General features: G+C 39.9%; 1 protein-coding gene across 1 annotated transcript in view; it reads right to left on the reverse strand.

The window, feature by feature from the left end:
• Positions 1 to 9,068: 9,068 nt before the first annotated feature.
• atp10a (ATPase phospholipid transporting 10A) overlaps positions 9,069 to 12,558 on the reverse strand; it is a 35,273-nt gene continuing 31,783 nt past the window's right edge. The window contains exon 21 of the mRNA XM_023413319.2: positions 9,069 to 12,462. Coding sequence (XP_023269087.1) covers positions 11,811 to 12,462 — 652 coding nt within the window. The 3' untranslated portion in view covers positions 9,069 to 11,810. The remainder of the gene's footprint in view (positions 12,463 to 12,558) is intronic.

Below are 12,558 nucleotides of genomic sequence, written 5' to 3' on the forward strand. Positions count from 1 at the left end.
GATAGGATAGATAGGGCTGATAGAGTAGATAGGGTAGATAGGATAGATAGGGCTGATAGGGTAGTTAGAGGGGTAGATAGGGCTGATAGAGTAGTTAGAGGGGTAGATAGGGCTGATAGAGTAGTTAGAGGGATAGATAGGGCTGATAGGGTAGTTAGAGGGATAGATAGGGCTGATAGGGTAGTTAGGGTAGATAGGCCACAAACCAAATCATCCTTCTTCTAGCCACAGCTGCCATTGCAGTTCTCAGGTGTCCCATCATTACGTCATGATGACCACACAAACTTTGCTGAAGCCACGTCGTAAAAAGCACTAAATATATTGTAGTTTATTTGCTCTTGTAATATGGTTATCATGTAGGCCTACTTATAATAAAAATATATATCAAATAAAACCTTATATGAACAAACACATACATCTGCACGTTACATTGAGTACAGCTGCAGTTCCACTCTGTCATACAGTCTGAGGTCAAACATGCTGAATTAAATGGTATGTGGTGCCCTCATCTGTCCAACTCTCAGCACTGCACCTTAGATTTAATCAAACTGTAATAAATGAAGGGAACAACCTACTGAAAGGCTGGCTGACTGTAGAACCTCCACTATGGAGCATGTCTGGTATGATTTTTAACAGTAGCAACGCACACAGTATTGTGATCACAAAATACATTGATGGAAGTTTTTCCTGAATTTTTAATTGATGAAAAGACTATTTCTATGTTGGCTTTAACCAACAACAATAATAATAGAAATGTTTAAATGTTGCTGTCCTTGGACACTGACAATAAAGGATCTAGAGATAGATACTAGAGTTTGTACTTTTCTAGTGTGTCTTATGTACTTACTAATTTTAATAACAATGAAAACACTAATTCACCAAAGTGTCCTGTTAGATTCATCATGAGGCATCTGGTCAATTTGGAAAAACATACCCGGTGGGACCAGGTAAGGTTAGCATAACAAACACCAAGTTATCAGCTAGCTAGCTAGCTAGGTTAGCAAAGTACATCTGTAATTCACATTAAGTCTAATATATATTTGGATTTTAACTGTCTCCCGTTCTCCGGTCAAAACACGTAGGAAATAAATGATCTAGCTTTTAAGGAGCACTCTCTCCAAAATACTTGATCTTAAGGCCTAATATCTCATCAATAGATGATTATTTCCAAACACTGAACGAGAGGTGTGACTTCAGCCAATGACACCGTAATGAGTCTTAATATTGTTTGACTGAATATTTCTTTAGAGACGTTAAGGTTTATTGAATGGGTGTGTATTGGAGCCAGAGGCTTGTGGCACCCCCCCCACCCCTAGTGGCCATCAGTGGTATCGCCCCGCAGCCTACGTCCATTTTTGCGTCATTCTACGGCATATGTGTCAATTATACAATATACAATACGCCACGTCATTTTATGTGGCCCGCGAGAGCTTAAAAGGTCTGATTATCTTATAATAAATAAGTCAAAAGGGTGCATTGACCATAAACTACATTTCCCATAATGCATGCCGATCATGTTACCCGTGAAGTGACGGCATCCCGCCACTAGTTTGCAGTGTTTCCACATCAGTGCCGTTTTCCGGATTAAGAAATACAAACAATGATCCCAAAATGTCCAGGAAGAGAAAAGTTGATGCAGACGGAAGGCTGTTTCTAGAAAGATGGGAAGGCGAATATATGTTTGTGCTTCAAGGAGAAAAACGTTTTGAACAAAGTTAATGTCATAACTTTTTATTTATCCTTCTTCACTTGGATAGTTTGATCGTTGATTGATGGAGGAATGTGGGTTTCATAAACTGACAAATTAAAAGGATTTATGTTACAACAGAGCAACAACCAAACATTTCTTTTTACATTTATGCAAATATATATGTAATATTTGTAAGTTGAATAATAAAAATCCAGAGTTATTTAATATTAAGAAGTAGTTGCATTTATTTTACATTATATTTAGCTACATTTATACTGCCTCAAAGTTACATCTGGCCCTTTGAGGGCAACCATTATGCTGATGTGGCCCTCGGAGAAAATGAGTTTGACCCCCCTGTTCTACGGTGTCACTTCACGTACTCGAGTGCTGAGTTCATAAACATACAGTTCATTAATATGTAAGCAATTTTGATTAAATGAAAGGCTTAAATATCACATGTGTTACTCCTGCGCCCAAGGACATATAAGTCTGAATTATCTGACCTAAAGATAGAAATCAGAGAGAATCCGTAGATTAACACAAGGGGCACTGACTTTGTGAAGAATCAACAGATGTGATTTCCAGTAAAATATTGATTAAATGTCAGAGGTGACAAATGAAAATGGCTACTGAAGTTATAGCTGAAATGACTTTGAGCCACTAAGTTCCTTCACTAACCCCATAATCCTCAGTTGCTGTGTAGAGTTCCTGCTAACAGCTCTCATCCAGATTTTAAATTGGATATAAAGCTTAAAATTTGAAACATTCATTTTAGTGTAAAAAATTATACAAATATTTTATGGCCTCACAGCATCAGAGCCCCATTCATTGTCATAGAGCAAACTGGGATGACATTGAACATTTTAAGGTTCTCCCTTTGGTTTCTAACTTTAGAGGAGAGTGCAGCACATTCACAAATATTCAGTAGTTTGGTCTGAGGCACAGGAATAAGAAATGTCAATTCAAGGATTGGATTCTCCTTTAAATGCACAATCCATGATTATGATACACTGCTCCATCCTCAAAGCATCTGGAAAAATAACAGGCTAAAATTATAAATATTACGTCATTATAGAAGCGTATAGGGGACTATTAAGATAATCATGTAAACTTGAAAATGTAAATTCAAAATAGTCACATCAGACAATTTTTGCCTCTTTTTATGTGACAGTAGTCAAAATTAGTCACTGACAAAATGTATTGCTGGGTGGTTTCAGAATGATGGAGACAGAGAACAATTAGATTCAAAATATGATGCAGGTTTACGATAATTTTTTACCTGGGGAACTTTCATGTTTTTCCCCAAATGATGTACAAAAGTCTTGATACCGTGAACAGAATGTAGCTGCTGTGAATGGGGGAAAAAATTCCCTGGGTGAGCATGTCCCCTGAATATCCACTTAAATTGGGGCTAACCCTGAATGTTTACAATGTCTGGCTCCGCCCCTGTCACTTAGTAAATGTCAAATTCAAGAAATTAAGTTATCAGGTATTGATAATCCGAAATTGTGAGAAATTAATTCCATATTTTATCAAAAATATAACTTTTTTTGTTTGATCGTGGACCGCTCCCAAGTACAAGTACAAGTGTTCTCTTCCAATAATCCCAATCTACGTCTAAAAAATGAACTTCCTGTTACAATGGCTCCTATTGACTCAGTCACAAACCCCTCTGCTGTCAAATTTGCTGCATTTCTTTTGGAAATATATGAAAAGAGTAAATCATCTGCTATTGGCTGAAGCATAAATACAGCAAATCCCTAATGCAATAAATGAATAAGTCTGTCACAGAAGTACAGCGGTTGGAAACAAACCACAAATCATGTTTGCTGGCTGTTTTGATGGAGGCCAACACACAGTGCTATCTCATTCATAAGCTCTAAATCATATTCATAAACCATAAATCAAAACTGGCGTCTGTAGCAGGTTGTGAAACCTCTGCCACCTCATTCTGCAATAGGGTCTTGTAAATTATGCATTATCTAATCCACGTGCATTACTCTCATGGTGCCGTCAGCAGTGTTACAGTCAGTGTGACATTTAGTTTCTGTACCAATCAGTGTGTCACTGCACCGAGGAGATTTCATCTGGAACCCCGAGGTGCAGCAGGGGTTAAAGTAAAGTAAATACAGCAGATTCGTATCTTTACAATAACTGAATGTTTCATATGTTATCAGGAGTGTGTTCCTGAAAGCCATCAAGCTACTCATCAAACCTATAATTAAATGCACGCTATAATTAGTTCTCTTCTCTGTTGAATGAAGGATTGTCCAAATAAATATGTCATGTTTAATAAAAGGATATGATGCACAGCATTAATTAAAATCCCTTTGTCTCTCTGACTTTACTGCAGAGCATGACTGCAGTAACACACATGAACACTGGGAGACACTGTGAGCACATAAAGCATCAGTCTTTCTTTCTTTCTTTCTTTCTTTCTTTCTAGATTACTTTTTGTCTCATTGTTCTGTAGGAGGAAATAAAGAAAAAACTGAAATAAAATGGAATTTAAATAATCAGCTTCACATGGTTTGGACAGTGAATGGACAGTGCTTAAATACAGTATTTCACCATCAAATGCTGCATGTAGGAAAATGGAGGCGGCAGTGCACCCAGAAACGTGGTTCATCATTTCTACGTAACCTCTCTGATGTTCAATATTTCAAATAGAGGAAATTCAAGGTTTATTAGCTTCTGATTCGGCTAACGATCTAACACTGAACAGTAGCTGATACTAGTGGTCATTGCTTTAAGTGTGATAATCTGTGGTTATATCATTGTCCTCCCAGCCATTTGATATGGATTAAGAGAGTCTAAAATTGACATCATCATTGCACGTCTCTTTTCCGGGAACATTTACCTTAATTGTACTGGTGGTAGTTTGGGAAAGTGACTGCAGGGTGGTACAGAGTTCAGGAGAGGACGCTGAAGGTTGCATGTAGGACAGGTCTGTAGGGAGGAACGCAGGATTATTTCATCATGGTTGTTAAATGTTTCCTGGAAGTGTGCCACGCAACGAATAGAGACAGGGGTCACCGAGGCAATCAAGACAGAGCTGATGTCTTCTGTGATCAGGACACATGTCTTATAGAGACATGAAGGCCACGTCTCTGATCAGCCTTCGCACCCTCAGGCTCATAATCCCAGCTCATAAACCCGGGCATTGTCATCACTTCAGGAGAACGTGAGTGTTGATGTCATCGCAACGGGGGGGGGGGAGGCAAGTGATCAACTGAGATATTTATGAGGCAAAAACAAGGAATTTGCTTACATCTTGATTTATGCCTCACGCAGTCTTTACAGCATGAAGGTCCTTGTTTAGGAACATTGCCCTGCTCTTTCTGAGCAGTGTGGCTTCAGGGATGCAGTGACAGTCAGGAGGGCCATGGCATGTGCAGACATTTGTGGTCCCCAGAGGATGTATGGAGGATGTAAATGTCTTGATAACTATAGAATGGATTGCCATGAAATTTTTTACAGGTATCCCTGATACCCAGCATGTCAAAGTTTCAATTTCCTACAGATATTTGTACAGACATTCATAGTCCGAGTCCCAATCCAAGGGGCGCATCCTGCCGAGATGTCACAGTGGCGAGACTAGGCTAACCCTAACCCTGATTCAGTATCACCTTCAGCTGTACTTTGTAGTGCTAATTAGCAAAGGTTAGCATGCTTAAGTGCTAAGCTAAGATAGTGAATATGGTAAACACAATACACATGTTGTTAGCATGATAATTGTGAGCCGCTCACAGCAACCTCAGTCAACTCTGCTACTCAGCTAGCGTCGTGTACGGTCTTTGTCTTGTTACTGTAGAGTCAGTAAAACTGTATTTTTAAAGACTGTAGGCGTACTGTTTTATTAAAGAGTAACTTGACATGTTTTTGCTGACTTCCTTTGCTTTGACTTTTCACCTTGCTGCAGTGATGCGCAGGTGTACTCCAGGACATCACTGTTGGGTCCGGTTATAGGTGCAACTTCTGACCACACTGAGCGGGGGATAGAGAAACATTCAGTGAGAGAGAGAGAGAGAGAGAGAGAGAGAGAGGACAGTGAAACACTGCTTGAGTTACTCTTTAAATTATCTTATGAATATGAGAATAATCCTTATTATTAGTCTTGTTTTTTTTCTTCTTCTGGGAAACAGGAGCCTTTTCCCGCCCACAGATACACAGGTCAGAGGAAGTGGAGACACTAAATGGATGTAAATGGTGTTTGTCTTGTCTTTGTGTGTCCCTGCCATTTCTGTTGGATAGATTCCCGTATCAGTGGGAAGTTCTGCGGAAAAAGAGCAATATCGCTTTGGCTAAGCCCCTCCCACGTGATGGTGGAGAATGGAGCCTTACAATTTCTCCACCAACTGGAAGACAGATGGCCCCGGTTCGCAGAGAGCCTCCATTTGTTATTTGGAATCAAAAGTGATGCAGTGCATTTCTCTGCTGGTGTAAATGAGTCTTCACGTCTTCTCAGCAGAACTCTGCACTCGGAGGAGTGGAGAGGAGAGGAGAGGCTGCAAGGCCTTTAAAACGTAAATGATTCCCATAATCCAGTTCTCTGACGGCTTCATTGGACCAAGTTATTTACAAGGCAGCTTAGGAAATTGAAAATGTTCTGATTTAAGCTTGTTAAAACAATGGGTCATGAAGCGGGTCGAGGCCACAATAAAACCAGAATGAATGAAGCTCCTCTATGATAAAATACAAATCAAACTCCATTAGCTTCTGCAGAATTAGTCTCTTGTCCGTCTGCAGACTCCAGGTCATCAGAAAAAGTAATTAGAGAAAATGAAAGAAGACTGAGAGGAATCAATTTTCAGAGTGGAGCCTGTTTAATTACATTATCAATCTTTTACATGAGTTCTCATAACACGATATGTGACGTGTGTGACAAAAATCCCTTTCGTTGCATGTGCAGCTCATCTAATGCCACTGAGAGCAGATGAACCACAAAATAACATTGTTGTGTGAACAGTCAAGCTTTGCACAAAAGTTCCACAGTTACACACACAGTATGCAGAAAAAACAGCTGATCGGTTTGGCTGGTTTACACTCGGGCTTTGAAAGAGATGGAGAGAGCAGCGCTGTGAGGGTAGAGGAGTCATCATTATCTCTGTGTTTAGATGAGGAACCTGCTCTTGCAAGGTGCAGCGGCGGTCACTAATTGCAGTGCCTCTCTAAAGGCAGCATCAGCAGAGCCCCGTCCGTCCCTTTTCCCCTTCATCGTGCCTTAAAAGAAACATTAATAACGTCCACCAGGCCGCAGATGTTCCGCGCACCAGGCAAAGGCAAAGCGTTGCAACACCAGGCCAAAGATCATCCATCTTCTGAAGGACTCTCATCTCACACCTTTGTGCAGATGTGAGAGGATGAGAGCAGAATATACACCATGCAAATACACTGCATATTATTATTAAGACATAAGACCACCAGCTCCTTCAGGAACTGGAGCTTTCTTTGAAAAGCACATGGACTAAGTGAGGTCAAGGGTCAAGCTATGTGTCAGTATGTCAAGTAAGTCAATAGTTGAGTCGATCTGCAGTTGCAAAGCGGTGTTTGTTTTGGACTGAGGCACATTAGAACATTACAAGAGGTAAGACGTTTAGCCTGCGTGCTGGACCTCGTGGGAATAAAGCTCCTAACCTTGGCACTGTTAGTGTCATGATCTTCCCACTGCGCCACACTGAACTGTAATACTGACTTGGAAACTCATCCGAAGTCCTATCATATTCAGTACAGTACAGACTTACCAGACTTACGTTTACAAGGTCAAACAGCAGTGATTTGACAATCTCTCTCTCTAAGAAGCTGCTCCACTAACTTTAAATCGAAGTTTTGAAGCAAGACTACAACTAAACAGTGAGCACTGTGTCCACAAGTGGCAATAACAGGATAGTAAGACATCGCCTACATTTCCCAAGATTCTCCTGAGGCATTTGCTTTAAAGCCACTTTAATATAAATAACAGTCCAAATAACTCTGTGTAATGTGAAAGGAAAAACCCCAAATTACCAAAGAACCAGACAATGTCCACAGGAGCTGGTGGAGACAGAAATACAGAAATAAATAAATAAAAAAGTGGGGAATATTTGACTTTTGTCCAGAAACATGACACTGTGCTGAAAAGATGATAATATGTTTGCTAACCGCATCTAGTTTAAAGCTAGCTAACATTAGCTAACATAAGCTACTGGTCATACCGGACCAAATACAGCTGTAGCAGCGAGACCTCTAAGCGTGTTGAATTGAGCAAACGTAGCTATAATTTATTACTAATGAATTTAATGTTACTGTATCTTAATGTGAACATCGTTTCCATCTTTTCTTTGTCTTACAACAGACATTTTAACATGTCACAGTATGAATAATTAATACATTAAACTTATCTGCTGTGGTTTCAGGGGCCGGTTTCATAAAGATATTAGTCTTAATTTTGCTCATAGCTAAGCCAAAAACATTAGACACCTTACCCCCAGGCTAACTCAGACCAATGTTACCACGGTTACATGGTAATCAGTGACACCTGCGCCGGTAGCACCCAACAACAAAAAAAAGGAAAACATAGCTCATAATTTGTGGTTTGCTAACATTGTTATGGAGAGAGCAATGAGAGGGGAAAGAGTTTTTAGAGACCAAAATCTGATTTTTCTTTTTATTGTTTCGCTCTTTGCTGAATTTTCCAAGTAAAAAGTCCTTGAAACTGTTGAATTCTTTCAAAAGGACAAACATTTTCTGTTGGGGTACACGGAGCGGAAAAAATCTTAATTTACCCAGAATTCATTGTAATACAGTCCGGCTTAAGATAGTCAAAGAATGCTTCGTGCAACAGATGAATTTAAACGTCTAACTGAAGATAGTTTAGTTAGATAGTTAGATATGTGTAAGACACAGTCTAAGTCTCTTTGTGAGACCGGCTCCTGGTGTTGTGGATGCTTGAAGAACATGGAGCCTCGTTAATGTTATCAGTAACACCTGATCACAACGTCAGGTCAAAACAACTGCCTGTTCCTAAACAGAAAAACAAGCAGACATCTCTGATAAATTGCCAGCACCACAATAAAAAATTTTAGAGTGACAGTCCCTTAAGATGGTACTTTATTCAAATATTGTTGAAGTACTTTATATTTTACTCCCCTGGGAGCTCAGAATAAATCCCTCAGCTCAGCTGGACAGGAACATTGATCAAGCTAACCTCAGCATCTGCAGCTTTACTGCAACAACACAAGATTTATTTTCACTCTTGATGCGAAAGGTCTGAAGTGAAATGTGTTAATTCATTATCGCTGTAAACTCATCACACTTAACGAACAAAGGTCAAACTCGAGTCTCAGTCTCATTAAACAAAGAGTAGATTTTCCTGAAAGGAGAAACGGGTAGCAAAGGGTTAATACTTTATTATTGTTTTTATTTTGTTCACAAGTAGCCATGATACAAGTAATTTCCAATTACTCCAAGGACAAAGTAGAAAAAAAAAACAACTTTTATCTGAACAAAATGTAACTTTAGTTTTTCCAATGTTGACGTGTGTGAGGTGATGAAGTGCAGGTTTCTGCTGTGAGCTCCAACTGTGCAGCTTTTCCAGTTTGCTACAAACTATTACTATATTAATCTAGAGAGACTGAACCGAACCAGAACTTGAATGATCTCGAGTCTATTAGATATTTAGATTTATACCTTGAACGATGATCTAAAGGATCAACAGCTGATAATTTCCCCCCTCAAATGTGAAACTTAGACCCACCATGTAATCGAAACATAAATGTAAAGAAAGAAAAAAAAGAGTTCAGATATATCCAAGGCCGTGTGCGCCGAGAGCCAATGTTCCTGTGAGGAATCTGTGATACGCAGCAGTGAACATGCTCGAGCTTCCTTCTGGCACAAATGCGTCAACAAGTGCGATGCCAAAAGCACAGAACAGACAGAACCTATACAACAAAGTGGACAGACTGCGGAGTCAGGAATCTGAATGACATGCCAGGAGAAAGCACCGTGTGCAAAAAAGTAAAAAAAAAAAAAACAGACAGGAGGAGAGAAGCCACGTGTAGCTTCATAAATATCATTTACACAAACACTAAATGCTCCTCATTGAACAAAGATGCACTGTCATCTCTAAACTTCAGCATCATAAGCAAAGTCTTAGATTTGTAATTTCTTATCCAGTGTTAATGCACATACTATTGCTTAGAAAATACAGAAATATAAATGATCTTTGGTAAATGATACTGCAATGAGATACAACAATCATAACATATTAAAGGTGCTGCTGCTTTAAATGCTAAACAATTAAACAAACTATAGCATCTTTAAAATTTTCCATACGTTTTTCTAGTTTGTCAGTGACGACAAATACATCATGATATTTAAAGCCAGAGTGTAAAGTAAGCAAACCTTGCCATCCTTTTCATACTGTATCTGAGCACTGGACATGTCAACAGCACCAACAAAACTCGTTGGTACTTCTGAAATAATGCTTTCAAAGTGCAAATTTAAATCTTAAAGCCACATCTTTTGCATTTGGGAAAGACCTTCTTTCACCGTTCAGCTTTTGGTTTTCAGCTGAACACCAGCAGAAGAAATAAAAAGGTTACACTGGGTTAAAATAAACTCAACACATGAAACATACTTAAAAAAAGAAAAGAAAAGGACCTTCAAGTAAACGGCTTTATGAAACGTGACGGTAGCTTGTTGTCAACCTACTGTACAGTGCTTAAAGGAATAGCTTCACATTTGGGAAATACGTTTATTTGCTTTCTTACTGAATTAGAGGAGAAGATACCACTCTGTTGCCTGTATGCAAGTTAGCTTAGCTTAGCATAAAGACTGGAAACAAGAAGTCTGTAATTAACAAGTTGTATCTCATTTGAATAATCTGTATAAAAGATGTTTTTACTGGTTGCCTGGCAACCTCACAATGACAACAAGACTCCAGTTTATTAGAGATTAATTAGTGAGCTTTAGCGGTGCTGGTGGGCAGATTTTGATAGTTTTGAACAGAGCTAGCTGCTATCCAGGCTAACAGTTTCCCCCTGTTTCCAGTCTTTATGCTAAGCTAAGCTAATCGCCAACTGGATACAGCTTCGTGGATTGATACCATTTTCGTGTTTGTATGTTTAAAATGAAGCTGCTAAAGCCAGACGACGGTTAGCTTAGCTTAGCATGCAGATTGGAAGCAGGGGAAACAGCTAGCCTGGCTAATGGACAGAGATGAGAGTGGTATCGATCTTCATTTTCCCGAATTGTCAAACTATTCTTTTAAAATGAAACTGGCTGGCACTGTAAAAACGGATCCAAAGAGTCAATGGACACACACACACACACACACACACACACACACACACACACACACACACACACACAAAAAGAGCATAATTTCTGGTAGCGTTTTGCTGTATACAGACTGAATTGAAAATTTCTTGTTGTGTGCTCCTAAAATGATTATATTCAAAAACCTACAGCTCTCAATTTTTCAGTGGAATGTACTGTACGACACAACAGTTATAAACACACTTTTCAGCATTTAAAATTTAGCAAAAAATCCAGCAACAAGACAAATATGCACTGAACAAATGCCACTATTTGCTGAAGTATGTAAAAATAAATCTCTTATTTGCATGGAAATCGTCACACACAAAATCAAACGTGTTTCTGTCGGGACTTAAAACCTATAAAACTTCTCTCCTCAGTTATACCAACACTGATTTAAGGCCACACTGGCAACTGACCCAGGTCTTAATGCATTTACAGGCCAAGCTGAAAGAATGAACAGGGTACCACATCAGAGAGACAACAAACTCCCAAACAACCCCGCAGTGGAAAGTCTCTTCGCTCCTCTTTACATTAAAAACCTGATCAAGTACTGAGATGCATCTTTGTGAAGTAAAATTTCCCCAGGGTGAAGGAAAAAAAACCAAAGAACAGAAAAAGAAGAAAAAGAAAAAACAAGAACAGGAGATATTCCAGTTCTTCCAAACCTCAGATATATCTTTAGTTTTAAACATCCAAAATATAAAGTACCTATTTCTGTCTTTTATAAAAGAATCTCCTTGAAAAATACAATAAAATTAGATTTCAAAAAAACTATCGTGCAAATTGGAGTTTGAGTTAAGATACTTCAGACCAGAAGACATCACAAGGTGGTGTGCAGCAACTGGTCTGCCACCGGCTCTGTCCTGTGTGCTGGATAAACGGCGTGGTCAGACTTGAGTCTTTCCTCTGAGTTCCTCATGTATTTGACGCACTGCGAGTCTCCGTCAGGGGGCAGAGTCAGCTGGACGCTGTCTGTCTGTGTGAGCAGAGGCGTGGAGGTGATCCAGCTGGACAGACTCTGATCCGACGGCTCTGAAGTCTTATCGAGAAACTCGGAGTCTTTGGTGGAAGGAGGCAGCTTCTCCTCGGAGAGCGGAGGAGCGTCTTTGGTGTAAGGAAGAGTGTCTATTTCTGTAGGAACTATTGTGTAGAGACCTGAAAGGCCCTTCTCACTGTCTGTGGGCCCCAGCGGGCTCCTCCGACCCGTCTCTTCATCTGCCTGTGAGATGGGCCCCTTCTTGGCATGTGATGCCGTGGAGCTGGGGAAGCTCCTCTGGTCTTTTTTATTGCAACCTTTAGGGGAGGGCTTGTTGAGGGACAGGAAGGGAGGCTTGGGGCTGAGCGGTGACCCCACCTTGACCCTGCTCAGGCTGAGGATGTTCTTGCGGGTTTCAGCGGGGAGTTTATCCAACTGACTTCCAACTTGGACCGGGCTGGGAAACAGCGTGCCTTGACACGCCCTGTAGAAATATCTGGAGAGAAAAGCAAAACCAGATATCAGGACATTTTCTGCACTACTCCAGAGATGAACATGAGGCTCTTGGACTAAAGATGAAAGGCATCTGGAA

This window comes from Seriola lalandi, unplaced genomic scaffold, assembly GCF_002814215.2.
Source record: "Seriola lalandi dorsalis isolate HSWRI2012SDOR001 ecotype SW California unplaced genomic scaffold, Sedor1 jcf7180002054511, whole genome shotgun sequence".
NCBI classification, from domain to species: Eukaryota; Metazoa; Chordata; class Actinopteri; order Carangiformes; family Carangidae; genus Seriola; species Seriola lalandi.